Genomic DNA, 26,249 nt, shown 5'->3' with positions numbered 1-26,249 from the left:
ACAGTCACTGTAGTAAAAGCCGCGATAAGAATTTCTCATGGTTACTAGCGCCGATTTCGTCAGGCAAAGCGGTGCGTGCACGAAGCTAGTGTTTGGCGTGATGTGTTTGTTGTTGCATTGATATTTATTTCGCGTATTTTAAGTGAGTTCACATCATCGAGCCAAGATGACTATGAGAACATTTGGAGAAAAGCCTACGGCTTTTCAGCTTGAAGAAGATGGGGAATTTTACTACATCGGCTCCGAGGTATGAATGATATTTGGGATGGTTGACTCTTGTGTCACGACTGTTTTCTAAGCTCTGTGCCGTTTGCTCTTCTCGCAAGTGATAACCTGTACGATGATTAAAATCAGGTCGGAAACTACCTGCGGATGTTCCGCGGATCACTGTACAAGAAGTACCCCTCTCTTTGGCGCCGGCTTGTTACGGTGGATGAACGCAAGAAGATAGCATCGCTTGGTAAGTTCTTCGAAGGCAGTGTCCGAAGGCAAAACTTGCGTGGTGTCTCCACATCCTATGCGGTATTTTCTGCTTCAGTGTCAGCAATACAAGCGCTCCTTTCCTGAACGGCAGTACGTTCTACTTTCTTAGATTTATCAATGTGCAATGCCGCTTGCAAACCGCCATTCAGTGCTCGCTCAGCTCCTTCAAATAGCTTTCTAAGCAGAAGCGAGAAGGTTATGTGCATCTGCTGTTGCTTTTGCTTCCAAAGATTTCCTCCTTGTTTTCGGCAGCCCATTTCAGTATAACTTTTACGACAACAAATAGGGACAGTCGTGTATATACGAGCTAGCTTGAGAAACAAACCGTGAGGAATTATGCTTTTTTAGTTTTCTCTTTCGTTGATTGTTATTTCATACAGTCTAATTATATCACAAAAATATAGACAAAATGACAGACTCTACGCACGCAAGAGGAAATGTTTGGTCTTCTTAAACAATAATAGGTGTTACCTGCTGCTAGAAAAATGATAGATGGTACACTCTTAAAAATGAACTTCACCACATAGCACGCTCCTAGCCAACCATCATCCCGAATGACAATGTTCTCGTCCTTGATTTGTTTAAAAACTGAGGCGGAGCCTATTATCTGCTCATTATGCTGTACATAATAGGCACAAAATATGCTCCGCCTCCTGTTTTCAACAAATCAAGGACGAGAACGTTGTCATTCATGATGATGGTTGGCTAGGAGCGTGCTATGTGGTGAAGTTCATTTTTAAGACATATGTCGGCACAGTTCGCCTAGAAGTCGGCCCAGGACGCACATTTCCCCAGGGCGTCAGTCATGGACGTTGCCCACATACGTGAGGCCGACAACGGCAAGCCCTTTCCCCACCACCACCACCACCATTTTTAAGGGTGTAGTGGCCGACCATGGCAAGCAGCACCACCACCACCAAATAGTAGTGCTCCATCTTTCACTAATGTGCAGATGAAATGAGTGCCGCTGTGTCAAAGAAATGCAATGAAAAAATGGCTGGGAAGCAAGCGAGCTGGTGAAGATGATGCATAATGTGAAACCCCCGAGACTAGGGAACACGAAGGGACAGACACAACACGAAGTCTCGGGGTTTTACATTATGCATCATCTTTGAGACTTCGTGTTCCCTACTCTCGGGGTTTTACATTATGCAAAGAAATGCACGCACATTTCCTACAGTTTCTCGTGTGCCGTATGCAGAACGTCGAGCCAGTACGTTTTCCTACGGTGAGGCGACAAAATTCTACAACAAGACAGAAAATACATGAGTTGCGCGAATGAGTTTTTCTGTCTGGTGTTTGTTCCAGTTCGAATGCAATAATTTGGTCTTTCTTCAGCTCGAGTGTAAAAAAGTTTAGAAGAAAGCTTAGACAGTCTCGGACAGGTTCAGTCTCGAACATAAAATCACGAGAAAAGTAAGAAAAAATAATACTGTTCATTCTTATGAAAATGTTCATCCATCATGTCTAACAGTCTACCAATTTGGGCAGTGCACCTCTCGATGAAATCACAGATTTAGTGTCTGGCTCAAGCAGTTAGCACATCATCGAGCTTATTCGAAAATGGCAGTCTTTGTTTATTGTGCATGATGCACTGATGAAGCATCGTGAGAAATCAACTTCTGTAACCAAGGAAACCTCCTCAAACCAAAGAAAGCTCCTCTGGGTCATATTGCCATGGCTGACTTCACAAGCTTGTAGTATTCAAAGGGGTGCTAGAGGGAACTCTTATACGACGACAAAGCACCTGCTGCAAGGGCAATGTGTGCGACCCCACTTTCCAAACAAAATGTGCTACGAATTGTCCTTGGGGGCAGCTCAGTCGTTTCAAAAACTGTCTCATGGAGATATTTCATACTTCGAATGTTGCATCTGTTGTATGTGTTTTGGTTCTGTTTGGAAGAAAAATGACAATACTTGTATCAGTGATAAAAAAATATGCCCTCATGAAAAAAAAAACGTTCTATTTGAAGGTGGGTTATGTGGACGTACAATTCTGTTTGTTACGCGGTGCAAAAAAAAAAAAAAAAATACAGGAGGTTGCCCCGTAGAAGTCCAGCGATTGCAAAGTCCAGAAGAAGTCCTCTGTGAATGAAACCTCTCTGTGTGAACATTATTTCGAAACAGCTTGCATCCTGCCCGCAGAATCAGCAAATCGATGTAAAAGTCACGACCTTTTGTTTTTCCCTGCCCTTGATATCATAAGCACTTTTGTAAGCTTGAGAACGACACATTTCACTGCACATTCAAAGTCCCGTCGTTCCGATGCTTAAGACACAGCGACTGCAGTACGAATGTCTTATTTGTGTTTGTACAGTGCACAATTTTATAATTGTTTTGCGTGTCATATTACCCCTGCCACATGGGCACGAAAAATGACGTGATCAAACGTTGTTTGGCTCTCGAGTGCCGTTATTTAATGGCATTAATTGCCTTTGCCTGGCATTGCCTTTTTAATGACATTAAATGCTACGAAGATTATGCGTGCCACTGATTAAAGTAAAATATGTGTGATACGACCTCAATGAACAGGAAATAGTTTACAGGTAAAAAATTCATTTAAACTTGAAATGTGGTTATATTAAGTTGACTTTCGTGTGGATCGGTCTAGTTTTAATATCAAGCTTGCTTTCAACGCAGCTTGCAAACTCACAAAACAGTCGTTTGCTTTTACTATTGTTGTGCGTCTTTTGGCTTTGTCAGTGAAAGTTCCTAACAACTGGAGTGTTTCTTTCACAAAAAGCTAAAACTAAGCTAATTAAGTAATTGTTGCAGCTCAAATACGAGAAGCCATGTGGTGCAGTAAAAGGTGGTTTCTGTGCAAGCCAAAATTGTTACGCTATGCCAACAACAGGGACGAGAGTAGGCATTTCATGGTCGAAGGAGACCCATTGAGCAGAAAATGGCACCTTAGGCAAACGTAGTTAAAACTGTCCGTGCAGCACTGCATCGACGACGTTAAAACTTGCCACGATAAGCACTTAACGTCATTTTTTTTGTGCCTTTGTGGCATGGGTATAACTGGCAGTGTATCATTACTTGAACCTCAGTTTTGTTAAGATGTCTGCATGCATGCTCCCACCGCAGTAGAACGGCATTGCTGATGACAGCTTCACTTGCATGGTGGCATGGTATGTTGCATTTTGCATGTCAAAAGATGAATACATGAAGGGTAGTGAGTATGGTACGAGTGACCTTCATCCTGCAGTTCTACAAGCTCTGTGTGCCATTTTTGCTCCTTGAGATATATATTTAGTTTCGTTCTGCGGAACGTCCAATTTGGCCTGTTTGTAGGACGTCGTGAAATTAAAAGCGCTAAAACCGGGCAAAGAGACGAGAACACGTGTAGGTACATGTGGGAACCGGTCCACTCGTCACAATCCCACTCGTCACCGGAAGACTCGTCACAGGATAATTGGTCACACCGGCCCTCTGGTACGAAGTCCTTTTGTCACCGGAACACTTGTCAAGGGGGGCGGTTCGTCACCGGAACACTAGTTGCAAGGTTGACTCCGTGCCAAAGGGAATGCGTTTCACCGTGTTTTACCAAAGGGATTAGTCCAGTGCCCGAGCCCGACCCGTACTTCCGCGAACCCGGATTCCGAAGACCGCTGACCGTAAAAATTTAACGTCTTTGCTAAGGGCACGGAGAGCGGGACGAAAACTCAGCGTGGGGCTCCGTTGCTGGGGCGCGGACAAAAGCTCACCGGACATAAGCTCACCGGACATAAGCTCACCGGACATAAGCTCACCGGACAGGGTCAGTTCATGTAATATGCACCCGTCGAGACTGACCAAGGTCAGGTCAGGAGAGCCTTTTACGTATTTCACACATTGGGGAGTATGGTGCGGTGAGCAGGTGGCAGGTTCACTGTGACGATTATTCCGGCGTGACGGCAGTTCCTCGTACGAGATGCCCTGTGACGAGTTGGCCTCCTTGACGAGTTCGCCTATGATCAGTTGGCCTGTGACGACCGGGCTTGTGACGAGTTCTCCTAAACCCGGTACACGTCTGTGCGTGTTCGCTTCTCTTTGTCTTGTTCTAGTGCTTTTAATTTCTTTAATGCTGCGAAGAAGTGCAACTGGCAGTGGCTAACAGCTTTCATTGGCTATCACCTCCGCGTTGTTGTCGATCCGACCTCTTAACGTGTTGCACTTGCCCTTTTGTTTACGGTGCAGCAGGAATGGTGGGTGACCTTCCGCAGCTGATCCTACATTTCTCTTACTATGGTATACGACCTGTATCATTTTCTCTAGTGTGACACTGCGTGTTATCTCACAGAGTGTTGTTTCCACAAGATCGCCGTCGTCACGAAGCGTGGAAACCAGCATTTGGACCTGCTTTGTTCCCAGGCAAAGGCCTGTCTTGCAAATTGTCACTGGTAGAGCCTCTATCGCAAGCACCTACAGCTGGCAAGCTCGCATGCAGTCTAATGTCTTGCCTCTGTTATGCCAGCAGATGCCCTTTCTGGAGGTGATTCGTGTTGGAATGCGCTGAGGCTCAGCGTTCCCTTTGACGCGTTCCAGGTCTCCACGAACTTCACGGTATCTTCGCTTGAATTGTGATGTTCCCATTGAGACACAGATATATATTCACTTCGCCAGGGTATATCTGTAAACTGCCCTTCAGTGATTTTTTCATCTTGGTTTTCAGGACCCTTTGCAACTTTTATTATTTATAAAATTACTCAAAAACAGGAAAGTTTTGTCTACCGGCTCTAACAGCTTTAGCCTCCTCCGAAATTCGGAAATTTTCGTCTTTCGCAGAAATGCCACAATTTTCTTTTTCCCTGCTTTGATTTCTGTGCTTCAACACAGAGCCACATAGAGAAAAAAATAATAATATCTGTCATGTAGGGCTGCAGCATATTCTGCTCCTGCGCCCCCCTGGTGGCACTCAAAGCGTTTTCTTTCCACCTTGCACGATTCGTAATATAGTAATAAGTAGATACGCCGCAGCACTTCAGTAACACACCATGTGAATCAGATACCTCCTCGCATGTCAGAAATGCTTTTTTGTTTTCATTTGCAAGATACATGACCCCTCCTTCCGCTTGACCGCCGTCGTTTCCGGTGATCTCGCCCGAAAGCTGCGGACCTACTACTCTTGTTACCCTAACGGTGGCGCCCTCGTTGCCCGCATGAGGAATGGACGCAGTCTCGCCCCACTAACCGGGAATGCTCTCAAGAATGCCCGCCGCCGCCGTGTTGCGACGAGAGAGAGAGAACAGCATGTCCGTGTGTGCGCTCCGCTCTCCTCCGCTAACCGACTAACTTCGACTGGGCTCCCTCTTCCGGTGTTTGGCGCTGCCGCAACTTTGGTCTCTGTGATGTGTCTCCACAGGTGTCGGACTGAACAGTTTGGCCACAAACATTTCCCTTCTAAGGGTTACGGAAGTGGATGAGGTTATAGAGGGCAAAGACGAAAAATACAAGGCTGTGTGCGTGAGCTCTGAGCCCTGCCAGCCCCTGAGGTGAGTCGGCTCAGCCTTTCTTCCGTATCCCTGTCGCAGGGTTGGGACCGCACAGTCTGGCAACCAGCATCAGTCTGCTGAGGGCCCCGGAGGTGGACGAGATCTTTGACGGGAAAGACGACAAGTACCGCGCTGTCTCGGTCAGCACCGAGCCGCCGTTGCCGAGGTGAGGGATTGTTGCCGCCGCCGCCGCCCCGCTGGACCGGACAGCGTGCCCGTGGAATCTTTCGCAAGGCTGCCTTGTTTTTTTACGGTGGATGGTTGGGAATCGGATGATGTGTTTATGTGGTGTTTCGGTAAACGTTTTCCTGCATGTTGTGCCATTTTTGATTGAGGGAACGGCGGCAAATTTAAGGGGACAGCGAGGAAGCAAACCAAAGCCGTAAGAATGAGTATTGCGTGATTCGTTGTGATGCTTAAAATTGACTTGCGCAATATTTTCCCCAAAAAAACATCTCGGTGTAATATGTAAAATATTACGGTGATTATCATGGAATTTTATTACCTCTCTTCCCAACATCACTCTCGGCTGTTTCCTGTTTTTACGCTATAAGGCTTCAGATCCATGGACTCATGACGGAAGTTGTAATTTACCTCTTAGAAACATTTCTGGGCAAAAGTGTGCCCGGTAATCTTTACGTCAGTGCTAAACTGAAACTGCATATCCATATTTCTTATTTGTCCTATCTCGAAAATTCTCACTTCAATTAGTCTTAGTTGCATTGAAAGCAGCGAGTTATGCTGGATGAACTGTGATATTAATGAATTGAACCATTCTGTGCAGCATCCGCACAAATGTCAGGCACAGCATTAACGTTATAACTGGGGCCCAGGATTTTAGGCGTTTGCGTATAAATGCCTAAATACGCCTAAATGCGACATTTTGAGGGTTTGCCCGCCTTTTTCTCGACTCTATTGAGTTGTAGCCTTTTTGAACATCTTTAGATGCATTCACAGTCTTTTTTTAGAGGTGAGAGTGTGCCTTTCAGTCTCATGCTGAGTGCGGCATATTGCTTTCCATATCTGCGTGTTTGCGCCTTTTGTTCTTTATTTATTATTATTATTCAGTGATGGCCACTAACTACTTCTACAGTAGTTTAACTATAACAACTAACTACTTTGCGATTGAGTAGTTTAACTACTAGTTCAACTACTTTTGAGGGGAGTAGTTAAAACTACTTTAACTACTGCAATGTAGTTTAACTACATCTATAACCGCTTAACGTTGTCCATCAACGCCAATCCCTTGTAGTGTTCTTGGACACCTAAATATGAATCACAAGCAATGATAACTTTTGGCTCAAGCCATTGCTACGATAGCCAAATACAAAGCTTGGGGCGGCATTCTTTCTGTGCCTACGCGATAAACTAAGTTTGCAGAATTATTTCACAGCAAATGAAGCTTCACTGGACAAGCATTAAAAGTGAAGATTTAGTATACATGCAGGACACAATTTCTCTGCACTTCCGTGCTCATCAAACAAGTAGCTCAAGGTAAAAGTCGGAAGCACAATAGTGCCGTAAAACTTGCGGCAAAATCGGAAGTAGTTGGCGCCTTCAGTAACCTAACTACTGTAATTAACTACTTAAAATAGTAGTTTAACTAGGAGTTGCCACTACGTTTCTGCAAGTAGTTGATAACTACTTTTTAACTACAATCAGGTAGTTTAACTAGTAGTTTAGCTACATGTAGTTAACTACTGGCCATCACTGTTATTATTATTCTTTGTTTTTTGCATTTGGTTTCCTTCAGTACCTTGGTTCGCAATAATGGGTTCACGTATATTCGATCAAAAGATTTGGCCTTTCGTGATCTTCGAGGGCGGAGGACTAAAAGTAGTAGTCATAGTAGTCAAAAGTAGTAATATTGCGTGGCTCTAGGCCGACTCAGGATTCGTGCACAGGAAGTCAAAGCTTGTACGTTAGCATAGCCTTTTTTTTGTCCTGGACGGAGCATTCTGAAGCGCCAACGAAGCCAAAGAGTGTACCAGATTAACGTGCCTATTTTTGTATTTTAGTGCCTATTATTTTGATGTTTTTGTGGGCCCAATTGCCCGCTTACTTCCATAATTTTTGGTGCCTAAATTTCCGGGCCCTAGTTATATAACTAACGGGTAATGGGCTTTACTTTTATAACATCTGCATGACATTAATGGATTGTGGTGAACACACCATTGCCATGTTCAATGCACAGATTTCACGCTGCGAAGTTTTTTTTAGTGTTTCACGTTCTCTCCGTTTGGTGGTGTAGCATCTTAGGTTTGCAAGGTTGCACTAGTCTTCTTACAATATTTGATTTGTTTTTCTTGTTTTTATCAGTTGTACTTCTTGCATTACTGCGTAAATGTTTACACATGTACGCTGTGCTTTCCCAAGCCCGTAATTTTTTATTTTTTTTCCCAGGGAAATAAAGTCGAAGCGTGGTTCCTCGTGGATGCCAACACTGCCGAACAGCTCTCATCATCTGGATGCTGTCCCGTGCTCCACCCCAATAAATCGCAACAGGATTGGTCACAAAAAGATCAGGACCTTTCCCCTTTTGTGAGTGTTCAAACCTTCCGGTGATTATAAATAGAGCCTGAAGTTTTCGGGAAATTTTTTCGGGAGTGTAAAAATCAGGTAAATCAATATATGCTCTAAATTCATGTGAATTCGGGTGGAAAAACTTCCAATATGCTAAATTCGGGAACAAATCGGGCTCATTTACTCAAACTAACTCTACTAGTTTGGTACAAATGGTAACCTGACTGCATTTGCTGTCAAAAAAGTTGGTGTGCATTCCTACAGACGTCTCAGTGAGGGCAATTTGCCGGGTAAAGATCTGGTTTCACCCTAAAGAGGAAACCTTCAATTCGGGGTGCAAATTATGGGAAGAATTGGGTTAAACCCTAAAACTTCAGGCTCTAATTATAAACCTTCATGTTGGGGTAAATGTTGGGCTGAATTATAAGCCTTCATAATCTGAACTGGGCTGTGTTTTGCTTTCAAGCTTCTGGAAATTCATTCACCCTTTGGGTGCTTTGTTGAGGGTGTGGAAGTGGGTGCTTTCATGGGGCGAAGGAAATATCCTGGCAGAAGAGTACATTCTGTATGCAGTGGCATCGTAGCACAACATTATCATTATTAAATTTGTAGGTTAAATGAGAATGGTACGTGCTGGAACAAAAACTAGCGGCCTGTATCAGTCTCTCCTATACACCCTGCAGTTCTGCAGGGTGCATAGGACTGTGTTGGGTGTATAGGGTGTACTGTATTTACAGGGTGTACGCGCTGCAGTTCTTTATACCTCTCTCCCTTTTCCCCTCTTTTGTGATGTGAAAGTGATCTCAACAATCAGTTAATAGGGCACTGGCCATTTTCTGTTTGGCTTAGTTTGAAAAGTAACAACAGAACCCTCGATCTTGTTCACTCCGTTTTGAGGCTTTACATAGAGAAATTTAAGGCGGACTCACTTCTTAAAGCTTGTGGGGAATCTTTGTTCGCAGGGTTCTCATATACCTGGCTAAATTTCTACATGAAACAACTGCAGGCGTGTTCTCGAGTTTATCTAGGGAATGACACATTCTTGAAGACCTGACGAGATCCACTGACTTTTGGCGAATTAAAGTTCCTGAAATTTTCAAGATAAGGGAGTCTACGGGAGATGCAACAAAATCGCTTCTCTCGGCCTACCCGCCTGTGATATTTGGGCCAAAACGACATCATTCCCTAGAGTCGCAGTCTGAGAATTGATTGCAGTCAATAAATTCGACGAGTTTACTGCAGTTTTCCAGATCCCTGCGAATGAAAATAACTGCCTTGTCATTTGCTAGCACGTTCTGCGCGCTGGCCTCGATTATATTACTTCCTTAGAACGCGCGAGAAAGGCAAAGCGAAGAAAACCACTTTGGGACGGCGCAGCCAACCCTCTCCGGAAGTGAACGTTAACCAGATCGCGTGAGTCCGCCTTAACGTTGAATTTCTGCGGACCAGGTACGACGACTTGGACCCTTCCACGCTGCACGAGAACTCGGCTCAGCCAGAAGTGTTGGTCCCGATACGACTGGACATGGAGATTGAGGGGCACAAGCTCAGGGACACTTTTACGTGGAACAAGAACGGTTGGTGGACCGCGCCATAGACGCGTCCAGCGTTCTCACGTTACGTTTCTTCTCCGCGCAGAGGCGCAGATCACGCCTGAACAGTTTGCAGAAATCCTTTGCGACGACTTGGACCTCCCACCACTGTCATTCGTTCCTGCCATTTCGCAGTCAATTCGGCAGCAAATAGAAGCTTTCCCCACTGATAACCTCTTAGATGACCAAACGGATCAGAGAGTCATCATAAAGGTATGTGACCTGACTTTTTTTCATGATAAACTGAGTTTATAAATGGGGCCTGATCTTTTAGGGTTATACCCGACTACGCCCGATATTTATCCCCGCTTCAAATCAGCAAAAAGAGGGTTTAACCCGATATTTTCCCCAAAAACTGCTGGACCAGGGGGATCTGAAGTCATCGCAACTAATGCATAACTTTGTAAATGCATAAATATGCTCGTACAAACTGTCAAAACAGAGACCCTGCTGCCTTGTATATGAATAGACTAAATGATACTATGTGTCTACTGGTATGTCACGTGTGTTGTGCAGAGTAAACCAAAGACTCACACCCGATACAACCTGATTCAACCAGAATTGGGTTGAATCAGGTTCAGTTCAACCCGATCACACCCAAACTATTGAAGCAAAATATGACCCAATAGTTGCCAGTTCAACAGTTCACGGTTAACACACAGTCAATTATCAAGTTATCACAGTCAACAGTTCAACCCGATCACACCCAAATATTTGAAGCAAAATATGACCCAATAGTTAACCCCCCCCCAATCCCAACATGTTGCTGGAAAATATAACCCGAAAAAATCAGGCCCTAGTTACAAGATGCATTCTTTTTTTTTTCCAGCTGAATATACATGTGGGAAACATCTCTCTGGTGGACCAGTTTGAATGGGATATGTCAGAAAAGGAAAACAGCCCGGAGCAGTTTGCACTGAAACTGTGTTCCGAGCTGGGCCTTGGTGGAGAGTTCGTCACAGCCATAGCGTACAGCATTCGTGGTCAGCTCTCGTGGCATCAACGAACGTATGCATTTAGGTAGGTGGGAAGGGGAAAACGTACAACTGGGACTCTCCTAATTGACCCGTGGAAGTAGTGTGTGACATCACTTTGAAACTGCAACACGCTTTGAGTAAGCTATGATCGCAGTCTTGCGTGTTTTAAGGTTAAACCCGTTTTTAACCTCCCTTACTTGCATCATCGACGTCACTTTCGGCTAAACCCTAGAGGCTGTGAAAACGAACTTGTTAAAGGGCAAGTTCAGCCACGGATACGTTGCACTGGAAAGACCACGCGAACTGGGAACGCGCGTGTCGATGTTCGGGGGAGTTTTATTCCGATAAAAATACTGCGTACGGATAATTTTTTTGTGTTAGTTGTTACGTCAAGTTACATCCTTTCGTGATTCGCCAGAAACAGAAAATCTTTTGGATGGCTTTGCTCCTTTAAGTGCACTTTCACTGACGAATATTCTAACGCGCACTTGCAGAGCAATTACGCTAGAGCCAGCAAAAAGCTTTGTGACGAGTGTACTAAAAGCAGTTCACAAACTTACAACTGCAGCTGCTCGATGTTGGGAGGCTTTGGCACATTACCTATTTTCAGTTTGCAGAAGATGTGAAGCAGAGAGTGTCGTCTGCTTTGAGACTCTCTCTGTTGATAGTTGTGGCCACCAAGTGCCCGTAGCAAACGGCGACTAGCGCACGTAGCAAAATCTGTATCGCTACAGACTTCACGAGGTGTGCCGTTGTTCACGCCTTGTGGACTATTTGGACGAGACTTATGATGGCAACACTTCTGGTGTGCGGTACCTGAGGGCGCACCCCATACTATTCATATGAAGAGCCTGAAGTTTTAGGGTTTTACCCGTTTCTTCCCCGAATTGAAGGTTGGCTCTTTAAGGTGAAACCCGATTTTTACCCGGCAAATTGCCCTCACTGGGATGTCTGTAGGAATGTACTAACTTACTTGTTTGGCAGCAAATGCAGATACATCACCGTTTGTACCAAGCCACTAGAGTTAGTTTGAGTAACTGAACCCGATTTCTCCCCAAATTTAGCATACTGGAAGTTTTTTTCACCTGAATTTGCATGAATTTTGTGCACATGTTTACCTGACTTTTACCCCTGAATTTAGAAAAAAATATTACCCAAAAACTTAAGGCTTTATTCATATGTGCCTGCCCTGCTGCAAAAACTACACTTGAAAGCTAAGCACTTCACTGTAAGCAATACAGAATGTTTTTGCAGCACGTATTCATTACCTTTGCTCCACGGAGCACATCCGATGCCAATGTGCAGGAACGGAACATTGAACATGCCCGAGTGTACGTGGAATTGAAGTTCAGCAGATAAAAATGCTGCCAGGTTTGTTTAAAAAGTTAGAATGGTCCATTAAATCTTATTTGTTGCAAATTCCAGTGCTGATAGTTTTCTGTCATCGCTACCAATATTTAGCGAAAATTCAGTCCTTGCAAAAGTTACTACTTTTACATTGCGTACATCGTGAAATCAACCACTGGCATCAGAGTGTCGCAGCCTGTCTAAGGTGAGGCAGTCCTGCGTTTCACACCACACAATCCTTGTTGTTCCTTGTACAGCGAGGCACCCCTGCCAACAGTCGAGCTGCCATTCCGCAGTCAGACGGAAGCGGACCAGTGGTGTCCTTTTCTCGAGACACTCACAGACGCAGAAATGGAGAAGAAGATCAGAGACCAAGACAGGAACACAAGGTACAAAAACAGACTTTCTCGTCTGAGCTTACGTACTTATCTGTCATTCCATCTTTGCAAACAAATTTTTTTTTGTTTCTTTCAGGCGAATGCGACGTCTTGCAAATACTGCGCCTACATGGTGAATCTCGCGGCCACCTTGTCGTAATTGGCTTTCAGATGGCCTTTCACAGCACACTGTACAACATTTCGTAGTTGTGTCATATTGTCCGCCTGTACACGCATGCAGTTCTGTCCATCGGTAAACGAAATAAAACCCATGAATGTTCCTCACGAGCTGGCTACAATGTTGCTTACCTTCTATTGTGCTAACTGTAGTGTTTTGCGTGCTTGCGCATCGTTGCATGTAATTACGGCAGTTACGTTGGGGTGAATTTGCAATGACTCCCTCCTCAGTTTCATCGCGGTCTATGTACAGGGCCTCAAATTTGTTAACGGACCTAGATAGTCTGGTTGTATAAAATCATGTATAAAATCCCCCCTCATTTGCCCATCCCAAAAGCAGACGACATAAGTAACGAGCATGCACGTTGGCAAGATGAACAAATTGTTGCAGTTCATAAGGACGTGGAAGAAATGTCAGTGAGAGCAAGTATGTACGCAACACGGCTATGAAATTATGGTGTTCAGATTTTTGAAGTACCGAGGCAAACAATTGCACATTTGATTTGAATTCTGAACCGAATATGGAATATACCATATTCGCCTTGACGAATTGAAATGATGCGTGTTCCAAACGTGATATACTTGAATATTTCCGAAGCTGCACCCGTAAGGGCAAAAATGACAGAAGAGAGGTGATCAAACGGAGTGAGTGCGGCTTCAGGCAAAGATCTGTGTATCTGTACATGCGAGTTCAGTTTGGCTACGTAAGTAACCGCTTCTTATTTGGTTCAGTTTTAAATTGCTATTTTGCGCAGCCCAATGATTTGCACTTAATACCAAGATGGACTTGTTCCAAAATGGGTTTTACCATTCTGTACCGCTGTGGTAACTGTACCGCTGTGGTAAGAGATTTTCGTGTTACCGATCTGCATCTTCCAAATATGGTTGGATGCATCAACATACTAGTGCCCCGCTGTTGACGACTTTCGCATTGACTGCGATTCATTGTGAAAGTATGCAAACTGGTATGCTATTCTATCTGAACTCGGAAGCATGTGTTTTCTACTCCGAAATTGTTATGCAGCGCAAGATCCGTCAAACCTCCGTTTCACCACTAAAAATGACACGAATGAACAAATACTAACTACATTTTAATGACACAGCTGAGTGAATGTCGGCGACCTAGGAGGCCCAACATCGTTCGTGCAAATTGTGAGCGATCCGACATGAAGGAATTCATATGCACGTATTTGCGACGTAATCTTGGTCTCAGTACTTGTCCTTGATGTGCTTCCACAGCTTCTGCACATGCAAAAGAGTAAGGTGTATGTTCAGTTTACGATATATTAGCACACGACCTCCCGAGGTCACTGCTACTTACTCCCTGGTTGTAGTTGTCGAATATCGCGTCAGCTGTGGCATCACAGGCTCGTTCAAAGAAGAAAACTCCGGCGATGACGCCGAGTGCCATCGTGGACGTCCGACGAAAGACAGTCTTGTAAACTGTAGTTAGCAATCCAGACATTTTCTAATGTGTTTTAATAGCGGCAGCAAAATGAATCGTCCGCTACGAAATTATGGCGGAGACCGCTCGGTATCGTAAGGCCTGGCACATTTGCACAAACAACACGCATTTCACTTCTAGTGGCGCTGGTCGTTGTAGACAATTTTCGATGTGTTTCATTGGACGGCGAAGGGTTTCGAAATCAGCGTGACGCGCGGAAAGCGAAACTGAAACGACGTTTATGCCTTTAGGCGTGTAGTATGCTTGAATGGGCAGGAAAAAAAAAAAAAAAAGAAAAGAGAAAAGAATATTCATTAATCGACCATCGAATACAGCTACTTCTGTTGTTGCAGCGCGGAAGTATTTAGGGAGGGGCTCGAGTGACTTCCACTACTCCCCGATATAAGCGTGTACGGCGGGCGGATCCACAGAAACAGCTGTAGATATCGTATGGCAGCAATCCGTCATTGTTTGTAAATGACAGAAAATGATCACGCACTTCGGAGATATTTCAAATGCCCAGAGATATTTTTACGTCCAACTCAATCTAGCAGCGGCGCGTTCTTTGTCAAACCTCTCGTACATATGCGTGTAGAGGTCGCCATGGTATCAACACATGACGAGTCAGAAGCATGTGAACGTGAAGAATGCCGAGTACGTGAGTCCCAGCGTTCCTTCGGCCTTTCGATGCTAGGAAGGCCACTGGAGAGGCGTTAGGCCTAGTTCACACATACGGCAACGTTTCGTTTACCACGCCGCCACAACTTCGCCGCATAACACGCTCGGGACCATCACACCGTCGCATATCGTTCTCTTCCTTGGTTTGTTGAAAATGCTGGACGTACGCCTTTCTGTGGCAATTTGGATGTGTGATAATTGATAAATTCCCCAAAAAGACGTACGCCCAGCTCTCTCCTGAGATAAGGGATATGACTTTTACATGGCGCGTCATGCGGTGAATATATGTTTTCAGTGTGACCACTGAAAATGGGCTGCTTGGCGTCTCCCTTGCGGTGTCGTCTGTTTCCGACAATCATGGCAGACGATTTCAGAGAGTGAAGGCAGTGCGGCTGCCAATGAAGGTGACGGATCGCCTTCCTGGCTACGACTGCTGGCTCTGAAGCATGATTGTGATTCGTGGAACACAGTGCGGGGGGGGGGGGGGGGCGTTGTGCGATCGCTTCCCCCCCCCCCCCAAAAAAAAACACGTCAGTTTATACTAGAGGTGGGACGAATCCAGAATTTTCGGAATCTGAAACCGAACCTGAATCCAAGGAAGCGAATTTTACGAATCTCTAATCTTTCGTATCCTTTCTTAAAAAAAGAGTTGAAAAAGTCAGGGCGAAAAACATTTATACTGAGACGCATTTTGAAGCTGAATTTGATATCTTTGTTTAATGAAGAACAAGTTACATAATAGTTCACTTTTAGGAGAAATCATAACCATATACTTCTTCTTAATTTATTTAATATGTTGTACAGGAAATACATAAACTCTCGAGTCTGAATTCTTTCCATAAAACTAAGAAACAATCAAAAGCTAAACCATGCTACTTTTAAAGTTGTAATGCAAGAGTTCCTTCCTAAACTCAACAGTCCAGAGCAATGTATACAAGCAAACAAGAAAACACGGCTGAAGGTTTTTAATTAATGCAGATTTTTGTTCAAAAACACCCGCATTCTCATCCGCTCAGGGTCTAGCGTACTGCGTTTTTTTTAACAGCTTTGACACCCGATGTGCTGAACAGTCTTTCTGGCATTACTGTCGATGGGTTATGGTCAGGAACTTCTTGGCAGTTTCCTCAAATCGGGACATTTTTGGTTTTCCTTCCAGTACTTCCGCAGAAGTACTGGAAGTACTTCCTTCCAGTACTTCAGAAGATATCCGCAGAGTGCGGAAGCATCGGCTCTGAGAAGTACACATTGATTTCGTCGATATTAAAAAGAAACAAACAAACGAGTGATGAATTCGAAAGATTCGATTCGCCATTTTGGTAACTGTCTACGATTTGCGGATTCAGTTGGCCCATCCCTAGTTTATACAATGGCTTCCCTCTCTCCCCTTCCCCGCTACGCGCTCGGGCAAAGGAACCCCCCCCCCCCCCCCGCCAAACCGAGGGTCTGGATCCGCCCCTGGTGGAACCACGACCTACTAGATTATAACGACCATGTCGTGGGCACCCCTTCCCAGTGCCGCATTTTTGGAAGCTAGCGGTGGCGCTACTCGTCGGCCCGGCTATTGCTTCCTCAATTTCTGCAATACTTTGTACTTCTGCTTACCTTTGTATTTTATACAAGCGGTGGATGTCCCAAGAGAGATGCCTCTTTCTAAAGTTGATTATCACCATCATTCTACGCGTCTTCATAGGAACTCTTGCTGTCGTCTGCTACTGTACACTCTAAAAACAGAACTTCACCGCATAGCACGCTGTGCGCCAACCATTGCCGCGAACGATATGGTTATCGCTTCTGATTCGAAGAGAGGGGTGGGAGGGTGGAGAGGGGTGAAGTTCCGTTTTTAGAGTGTAGTCGTACGTGCGCTTCTGCGCATTCAAAATTCAAATTTCCATTGTCCAATCATGATGTAGATATCGCGGGCCGATGAGTAGCCCCCCGCAGCGGATTGTGCCAACACCACCTAGATAGAGAAAGCCTGCCTACTCGTCGGTGTGACGTAACAACTAATAGTCAGCCAATCAGGATCGTGTTTTCAACGGTGGCAACCAATCACGAACGTGCTTTCACCGGTCGTGGCCATGAAGACGAACCACCGTCGTCTGCGAGTGGTGATTGAACGTCCCCGCGTACTAAATAGGAAAATTTGGAAATAAAGTGCAAAACTGCCCCAATCTTTCTCAAAACTGATTTTCTGGAAAGAGTCTTGCACTTTTTGTCTAAATATTCCGGTGTGCTGGTTCCTAGTAAGCTGCAATCATTTGCGGGTTCTTGAATTCCGCAGAACGGCGAATTGCAGTAGCAGACGAATTCTGACTACATGTGTCCAAGTAGCGGAGGAGGGAGAGGAGGTAATAAGTAGGCCATCTGTATCTAGGTGGCATTGATTGTGCGGACGGACTCCTCATAGGGGTTGCCGATTGTGACATCATCGTGATAATAGGTCGTGGGTGGAACATACGTCACGTGGTCAGGCCTTTGGTCTGGGTGGCGTCTGCTAGGAGCGAACATGTTTTGTGGTATGCAGTTTTGCCCTCGGCACCGTTTTAGGAGTGTATGGTTTACGGTAAGATAATATAAGATAAGATAATCCTGTGTGCATGAGAGTTAACGTCGTTTATTTTAACATTTCTTTTCGCTATGAGCGTAGCACACTTAACTGACACGTCCAACGTCATTGACTCCTTTGCTCTCTTCAAGCTGGCTCTCGACTTCGAATGACTTGTACGATCCTTCTCCAGCGCTGTAACCCTTATCGGGACTCAGCGTGCTATGAGATGCAAAGTCCGCGTTCGCTTCCTGAGAAAATAAAACATCCGGCATTCCAATACCGCACGAGAACTCGTCTAGTTGCGTGGCAGACCCAGGAGCTTGCGGCATCACGTTCGGTGAGGCCTTCAAATCCATCGCATAGCTAGTGTTAGCTGACTGCGGGGCAGGAAAATTCTCTCCGCTTCGTCCGTCCGGAAACGCCTCGTAGAGCACGGCTTCCTTGTTCACCGAGTAGCAGGACCTGGTCTTCAGAGTTGCTTCGGGCGGGAGCGTTCGGTTTGTGTTCCCCATATTACGTACGCCCGGGAAGGTATCTGAGGCACCTTCACCCTGAACGGACGGCGTCCTCTCTTGAGCTGGCCTGTTGGTAAGTTGTTGCCCATCATGCAGGACCGTACCTGCTCCAGCGCCACCTGGAAAGGGTGGACGCTGCTTGTTGTAGCTACCCAGAATATCAGCCCGACAAGGTTCGACGGTGACTTGCAAAACCTGCAGAACTTCGGATGACATCTTGTTTTTTACCGCGTTTTGTTGCCTTGCCGTCCACGCGCCGGCTCTTTCTGGAGTAATCTCTTGCTCCTCAAAGATGACGGGTTGCCTCTGTCGTCCGTGAGGACTGAATCGTTGCTTAGCGACACCTTCGTCCGAATCGACGGCGTTACCAGCGATGACGTCACTATCGGCAGCCATGTTGTCTTTCCCATCACCGGCATCAGTGCTGGACGTTCGAGCAAGAAGGGTTATTGGTACGTCTTGTCCTCTAATCCTGCATCCCAGTTGGGGAGTGGGCGACGGCTTCATTATAGCAGGCATGGGACTTAGCACATTCAGCGAAGCAAATGGCAACACTGGTATGGCAGCAGACACGGTGATATCCGTCTGAACATTTCTGGACACACTGTTCGGCCTCGCATTCAGCGCGCTTTCGCCCGACGACGAATCGAGCGGGGACATTTCTTCTCGTTCGTATAGGTCCCTGCCGTCCAGTAGGTGCTGAAGGTTACCCGTTTTCTGCTGGCGTTCCGTTCGCAGCATTTCCAAGCCCCGTTTCAGGCGCTTCACGTGGACCGGTACGGCTCGCAGGTCTCCTGGTCTGATTTTAAGCGCCGATGCGTCTTCACTTTCGTAGTGCCTGCTCATTCTGGAAAATGACGGGAGCTTAATGTCGTTGCTAGACGACGAACTTGCCTGATGAGCCGAGTCCAGCGCCGGAAGCGGTACGTTTACTTTGTCCTGCGAGTCCAGACTAACCACAACGGGAGGTCGGTCTTCTGGAAGCAGCGCGACGCACTCGACGTCACTTCGTGTGTCGTCCTTCAAGTGCGGCGATCGTATTGTGGCGCGATATCTCTGCCCGGTTGAAATGTCGTAATTGTCGGCCTCCGCGATGCTACAATGAGAAGACTTTGAATAGGCTTCCTTGAACGATGGCTTAGCCACGTTTCTCAGAGACCGTTGCGCCATGCTGAACGGCAACGGAAGGAAGCTTTTGCGGTGGTCAAAATCTTCGGAGGTCTTGGACACCCCCTGGGATGTCCGTAAGTCTGGTTGCTCGTTTGGTCTAAGCTTAGCCTGGCACTCTGCAGCCAAAACACCTTCCACTTCTTCGGGTTCGACGGTTACAGTTCCGGGCGGGGTCAGCGACTGTGGCGCTGAGGTGCTCGCGACGGGTTCCATCTGCGGTCCTTCTATGGGAGGCTTTCTTTCGCTGCTACCCGTCGATTGTTGGGGCTTCTGGGGTTGAATGAGGTTGTTGAACCATTGGTGTAAGCGTGCATAATTTGTCTTGGGACGCCGTACGCGTTGCTGAAGTGGTTGTTCCAAGGCAGCGCTTCCTTGGGGCGAATCAGAAAGGATTTGTTCTTCGAGACCGTCGTCTTCCTTCCTGTATCTGTTAGAAAAGTTGTAGGAGCATGTGTATTGGAACTTGCACACACACACAGCAGATTGATGTACAGCTTGCGACACACTTGTCTGTAACCTCCAGCTATAGTGACACAACGATCCCCTATCTGCTGTGTCGCGCGCAAAGAGCTTTGTACCAAAATGGTCTTCGAAGGGAGGCCTTGTAGTACAGAGCGCCACACAGCGTCAGCAATCGGGACAGGTACTTGGGCATCGTAAGTGCCTGCAATGCCCGCACTAGCTCTACTGTCTGCTGGCCTCCCCTCTCGGATTTTGGTATGGCCCCTTTGTGCGCGACACCAGCGTTAGGGTATCGTTCCGCCACGAGCTGAAAATTACAGACAAGTGTGTCGCAAGCAGTACATATAAGCTTCTTCAAAAACAAAGATGGACACAGGGCAAACTATAGATCAGGGGTCTCAAACACGTGGCCCGCGATGACCTATTCTGTGGCCCTCGGGCCCTTGACCATCAAAGAGAAGAACGCCACCTCCTCAAAAAGCCTCATGGAAAAACTGGGAATAAAATCAGATTTTCAGGTATTGTTTACCTGGAATGGCCTGGTCTTACCTGGTATTCATGCATGGCTTATACTGCTGCCTCACAGGGAATATCAGGGTACTTTATTACCGTCATTTCTTTTCCGTGTGGCTCTCCATGATGTGGTCTAAGGTCATTGCGGCCCGCGACTCGATTTGAGTGTTTGAGGCCCCTGCTGTAGATTATACCATGATCCACATCGAGCCCAATCGTAATCAGGCTGCGATCGTGATCACCCTCATGTGCGGACAAAGTGTTGCCTCCGGGACCTGGACTAACATCGGGGACATTTGTCCCCCGTTCACGAATGGGATTACACATTTCAAGGAGGATGGGAGCAGGCGCAGTGACTTCCTGCCTCACCATGCCGGACGGCGTGGGCATGTCGAACCGGGTACTCACGATCATGATCGAGTGCTGATCCAGATTCTATGTGGCAGTGTGAACGGGGTCCACCCACAATTTATGAACCCTCGATTTACGTATTCCATCGCTTTATGAACGGTGTGCCCTGTGGGACGAGACATTTCCCTTCCTTATTCCAAATCCCGATTTTTTCAGAAACGGGAACCATTTATAGATAGGGGTCAGACCGTATGCTCAGAGCCTTGCCCATCACGAGTAGACGATTGACTCACCTCGTCACGAAGAACGTGCAAGTCATGATGGCTAATATAGTAAACAAAAATGCTAGCGGCGCCATCCATGACGCAGTTTTCCCCGACTGAATTTCTGCAATGCAATGACAGAAGACAGTTCAGGAACGGCAAATCGCATGCAAACCGCTTGTTCTGTCTGTTACAGCGTTTTCCACTGCCTTACCTCCCGGTACGCATCCTTTGATTTCGTGCATTACGTTGGGTGACACGCATGCGCACTTTTGATCGACGCACTGAAGGTACGGGTTGATCGCCGTGCACTCCGCCGTGCTCGTGCAGCGCGGTTCCTCGACTTTCGCTGCGTGAAAGAGGGTCAGGTGGTAAGTTCATTGTTATCTTGACACGGTTGCCAGACTTTCCCTCTCCTCTCCTTAAGAAGGACGGCAGTCCGGAGTGGCCTGTCATTGGGCCCTCAAACGATCTCCCGCGGTGACCGGGCAAATCGTTTGAAGAGACCAGTGACAGGCCGCTCTGTACTGCCGCCCTTCTTGAGAAGGAGTTGGTTTTGGTTTCGCTTTCGTTCGCGCGCAAGACACAAACGAGGCAACGGACGAATCCTGTTCCTTTTGTATCGGTGTCAAGGGTTGTGTTCGCTTATTGAACTCGCGTGATCCGCGAGTCGCAGTCGTGACGTATGAGAGTCATCGTACGTCATCCGACTCCAGAGACCCGCATCGGGAGGAGAGTCGCTGAGGGTCGACTCTCGAGCACCTCTAGTGTTGAATCTTGGAATTTTAGAACGGAAGTCACTGCCAGGTCGATGACGTCACGAGAGCCGCTCCGTTGTATTTTCGCCCACCAGGAGTCGACTCTCTCGACTCCCGAGTTGCTCGAGCACAATAAACGAACACAACCAAGATAACGACATCCATGACATCAAAATGTGCCCAAAGAGGGCGAATCCAGTTCAACAAATCACGAGACAAAACAATATCATTCTGAACGACGCTTAGCCCCAAGCGGTCTTATATGTGTTGAAGTTCTGTTTGAGCAGCGTAGGGCTGTGTCAGACGAGCACCGTGATAGCGCTCCTGTTCACTGACTATACCGGCCTTACCCGTGACGCACTTGATGCGTCCGTTGTCGGTGATCTTGACTGGTTTGTCGTCGGGGCAGCGACAGTATCCCGCAGCATCATTTGGCTTTCGGTCACACACGCGCCCTGTAACCAGCTGCCGGCAGTCCATGTCGTCCTGGCACTGTTCTTCGCGGTGCTCGCCGAAAAAGTCTGCAACCAAAGGCACTCTTCAGTCGTCGCTCAGTCAAATCTTTCGTCCATAGGAGGTGGCTGTACGTAGCGGTGTGCGCGGGAGTGGTTACGTCCGCGGACCGGTCCTGGTTTGCAGGTTATGCTGGCATAACGTTTTCAAGTACGCGCGGATAAAGTGTCGATATCCACATTTTATTCTGCGTCACAAAAGCGCAAGATGCACGTTGTTCACAAACGATTTGGTTCGGCGACAATGCGCGCCGCCATTTTTAGGTCCCCTCCCCACTTGCGGGAGAAAAATAGTGGGCCCGCGCCGCTACCCGCTACCCCTTTCCCCAGCGCCGCCGCAACGATGGGCCTGATCCCCATTGGTTACACGCACCCGCGATCAGTCGTGCAGAGCGCGACTGACTCCGCGGAGCGAGATGCGGCGAGGTCAAGGACGCCCTTTACGCCGCCGCGGGCGGCCGCGCGGCAGCTCTCCCGCGAGTGGGAACGAGGCTTTGCGATCACGTGATTGTTGGAGCTTTCGGTGACATGCGACCAGAGCTGGCCCAGAATGAAATATGGCGGTCATCGAAAAAGCCAGAGAGCGGCAGGAATTGTACCCGCACCTCACCTCTTGATTACCGGTCAAGTGGCAATGGTTGGCACTAAGGCTTGGTACACCTGTTCTGTAGTCAGGGGGTGCGCGTTCGACTCGTGCCGCTGTCTGGTTTCGTTTCGACGGCTGCCGCATTTCAATCTTTCATGTCCTTAGTCATCTTGGGGCTTACGTTGAGTTTTTGTCAGGGTGCGTGTTCCAGCCACGGAACAGTTACTATTCTGCATTGGTCCAGAATACGCCCCCAAGCAAGAGTGCGCCAATCACAGCTGAGTTTAGCCGTGAAGACGAGCCCCCATAAACCGCAGGGACAGCCACTGATAGAACAATTGGAATATGGCAGTCGTCGAAGCCAGACTGCGTTTACCGTTACCTAACAGATTCCACCAGTGGTAGACGCACGCTTTCTGTGTCGTCTGCGGCGACGGGTTAAAACAGACGACACCGTGAAGGCTTTTTTGTCTACACGAAGAAAGGAGTAAATTGTGGACTAATTGCTGCTTCTAGATGGCAGTTACTCCGCGTTTTAGTCCCCAACCCTGAAGTTTACTCTCTACGACTGGAAGAAGTTCATAAACTTCGCATAAACTCCCATGCATTTAGTCCTCAAAGGGGCTAATGGTCGTTACAATGCATCTAGACCCCCGCAGGACTAACAGTACTTTTTTTTCTTCTTCTTAGCGTGTGGGAGGCGTTGGCACAGCGCGCGTCCGGCACGAATGTTCCAGTAGGGCCAGACAGGGCACGGACACCCTGTGCTCCCCAGTCTATACAATATCGACCTCGTGTTCGAATGGCCATTTCGACCACTATACACCAACAGACATGCTTGAGTTGACAGCCTACCGAAGCGCTCAGGATCTCTTGCGCTGTACCTTCCCAGCAACTGACGCCGACGGGGTCTGGCGGCCACGTCTCCATCCTGGTAGGAACCACGCTGACTGTAAGCACGACAGAAATCAGCATCGGTTGTTTCAGATTTATTATTCGTTCCGAGTTACCTTCGAAATGTCTTTTGGTTCTCGACCCTGGAAATGGGCAGTTCGTACGCCAGTCCGTCTTGCTGGGCGGAGCAGACGAGCGCTACCAGTGCCACGCTGAAGAGGCACCGGCACAACATGCTGCCGCCGCACATCAAGGTTTCTGCAACATACATTTGTATCGTTTACGACTACGTAATTAGTTGCTTTGGAGAGCAGTGGCACTAAGGTGAAAAAAAAAAAGAAAGAAAGAAGAAAGAAATTGTGTTAGGGGGTCGTAAGCACTATGCTACAAGGAAGGGCAGTAGATGAAGCTCTTTCGCTGCACGCAGTGTATGAGTCTGTATAGCTCAAACGTCGCCATGCCAGCACTGGGCAGCTGTTAGGACATCTCAGTGGAAAGATACCATAGAGGAAGCCGTCTAATTGAAGCTCAGCAATGTGATGCTGATGACAGTCAATTCAAAGGCATGATGTGATTTGCTTATGGTGCATTCAGGAATGGTATCGTGAGCACCTTCCGATCTACTAAAGCTTCTAAACCTACCACGACCTACTAGATTATAACGACCATGTCATATAGGCACCCCTTCCCAGCGCCGCATTTGGAAGCTATAGCGGTGGCGCTACTCATCGGCCCGGTTATTGCTTCCTCAGTTTCTACAGGACTTTGTACATCAGCTTACCTTAGTGAATTTTGTACACGCGGCGGATGTCCTACGAGAGATGATTTTTTCTAAAGTTGATTATCATCGTCATTCTACGCGTTTTCATAGAAGCTGTTGGTCGTCCGCTTCAATGCGTTCAATATAAAATTTCCATTGTCCAATCATGGCGTAGGTCTCGCGTGCTGATATGTAGCGCCCCTAGCGGATCGTGCGGCCGGGCTCCTCGTAGGGGTTGCCTATTATGACATGGTCGGCATAATCTAGTAGGTCGCTCTAATGACATATATGCCCCCAAAATAAGCCGGATAACTGTTATCTTCATCGTTGTGTACCGCCACGTTAGGTTTTGCAGCAAAGGGTACGATAAACGTATAGAGGACCGACACCACGAATACCGAAAGACATCTCCGGCAGTGGAGGGCCGCGGGAACCGCTCTCGACCCTCTGACATCAGAGCGTGTGCCCCATCTCGCCGACTATACGACGCGTAGGTATATAATAATGGCTGTACGAAAGCAGCGAAACTGTGCCAGGGGGCGCTGAGGCGGTGGGTTAGATCAGGTTAGGTTAGTTCAGTTATGGTCCTCAGGTTAAAGGTGCCGAGCCACCACCCGCGCATGGTCCAGGCGGTATACCGCGCGGCGCCAAACTGTGTATTTTTAGCAAATGTTCAAATAGCGTGTAGGGTATGTTATTTTCCACAAATATTTAAAAGGACAAGTATCATTTTCTGACTTTACGCTTCGTTACTTAAAAAAAAAATGCATCGGTCACATGCACTGCTGTCCAACAATTATTTTTCAATAGGTCCATGATGATGCACTCAACCGTATACCTTTCAAACTCTCTGAACCCTGTCGTGATATTGATGACCATATCAAGAACGACCGTTTTGAGCTATAGTTTCTTCGAGTTACTCCTCAATGGGTGGTGGCAACGTTCATTTATGGCAACGTAATAGCACAAGGTTCAGCTTAGACCAGGGTGACCTTGTTTTACTGTGACTGCCACACGCCCGCCTCATCCGCCACTCACTGACAAAGTGCTGAATCTTCATAACGCCCATTACCAGCAAACACTACCCCCTCCGCAGACGGCGGTTCCGCTTGTAGCTTTGCAATTCACTTACATTTCAACCTTTCACAGATGCCGGCATTTGAGAACAGCGGCTCGGCCGGTGCCACGGGCCCGGAGAAGAAGGAACACGTGCCCTTGCTTACATGGTGTCGGCCGCTGATGCTCAGCCGAGGCTACTGACTCCATAAACGGTCACACATTACGCAAGAGTCGCGTAACGGCCATTTTTCTTCTTGAAGTTTTAATTCGTGAATAAGAAGAGCGTGTCATGCCTCTCATTCTGAATGATTATTCTTTCTTAGCGGTTTTATCCAGAACATGATGGATCTCAGAAGGGGGCGCAGATCACCACTTTGTGAGGTGGTGATGCTGATGGTGGTGATGCTGAAAGAGTTCGTCGTTGTCGGCCTCACAGAGGTGGGCAACGCCACGGAAGACGTGTTTTATATCATCTACTGGCGTCTCGCTCGTTGGTGTCGTGCTGACTGGAAGGTGTTGGGTTCAAATCCTACCACCGGCTGTGCTCTCTCAGGTTTTCCCCGGGTTTTCGGAAGACTTTCCAGACGAATGTCGGCACAGTTCCCCCTGAAGTCGGCCCAGGACGCATACTAACCCTCCTGTCCCCCACTCCTTCCTGCTGTCCTCTCTCCATCTGTCCTCATCTGTACGCCGCTCATAGCCAGAGTTGCTTCGCGGCGCTAACTCGAAAGTAAAAAAAAAGATCATCTACTCGGGTTAGTTATAGGTTAGTAACGACAGTCGTCA

At 47.2% G+C, this 26,249-nt stretch overlaps 2 protein-coding genes across 3 annotated transcripts; one reads left to right on the top strand and one right to left on the bottom strand.

The window, feature by feature from the left end:
* Positions 1-48: 48 nt before the first annotated feature.
* LOC135370495 (SWI/SNF-related matrix-associated actin-dependent regulator of chromatin subfamily B member 1-like) lies at positions 49-13,058 on the top strand. 2 transcript variants are annotated; one of them, XM_064604256.1, is made up of 9 exons: positions 49-247; positions 355-460; positions 5,828-5,957; positions 8,361-8,498; positions 9,930-10,057; positions 10,119-10,285; positions 10,902-11,092; positions 12,654-12,785; positions 12,871-13,058. In XM_064604256.1, exons 1-9 carry the CDS (start codon positions 167-169, stop codon positions 12,908-12,910), a joined length of 1,113 nt encoding a protein of 370 aa, XP_064460326.1. In that variant the 5' UTR covers positions 49-166; the 3' UTR covers positions 12,911-13,058. The 2 variants fall into 2 exon arrangements, with proteins under 2 accessions (XP_064460326.1, XP_064460327.1); XM_064604257.1 differs by lacking the exon at positions 5,828-5,957 and adding an exon at positions 5,997-6,123 and having other exon boundaries at positions 50-247.
* Positions 13,059-17,666: 4,608 nt separating this feature from the next.
* LOC135370125 (uncharacterized) lies at positions 17,667-25,637 on the bottom strand. The gene is made up of 7 exons (XM_064603813.1): positions 25,537-25,637; positions 23,761-23,902; positions 23,606-23,700; positions 22,003-22,173; positions 21,109-21,243; positions 20,925-21,018; positions 17,667-19,732 (listed from the first exon to the last, which is right to left on the bottom strand). The coding sequence occupies exons 2-7, from the start codon at positions 23,892-23,894 to the stop codon at positions 17,725-17,727; spliced, it is 2,637 nt and encodes an 878-aa protein (XP_064459883.1). The 5' UTR covers positions 23,895-23,902; positions 25,537-25,637; the 3' UTR covers positions 17,667-17,724.
* Positions 25,638-26,249: the final 612 nt, after the last annotated feature.

Source organism: Ornithodoros turicata, chromosome 10 (assembly GCF_037126465.1).
Source record: "Ornithodoros turicata isolate Travis chromosome 10, ASM3712646v1, whole genome shotgun sequence".
Classification (NCBI taxonomy): domain Eukaryota; kingdom Metazoa; phylum Arthropoda; class Arachnida; order Ixodida; family Argasidae; genus Ornithodoros; species Ornithodoros turicata.
This window is presented reverse-complemented; position numbering and strand designations above follow the sequence as displayed.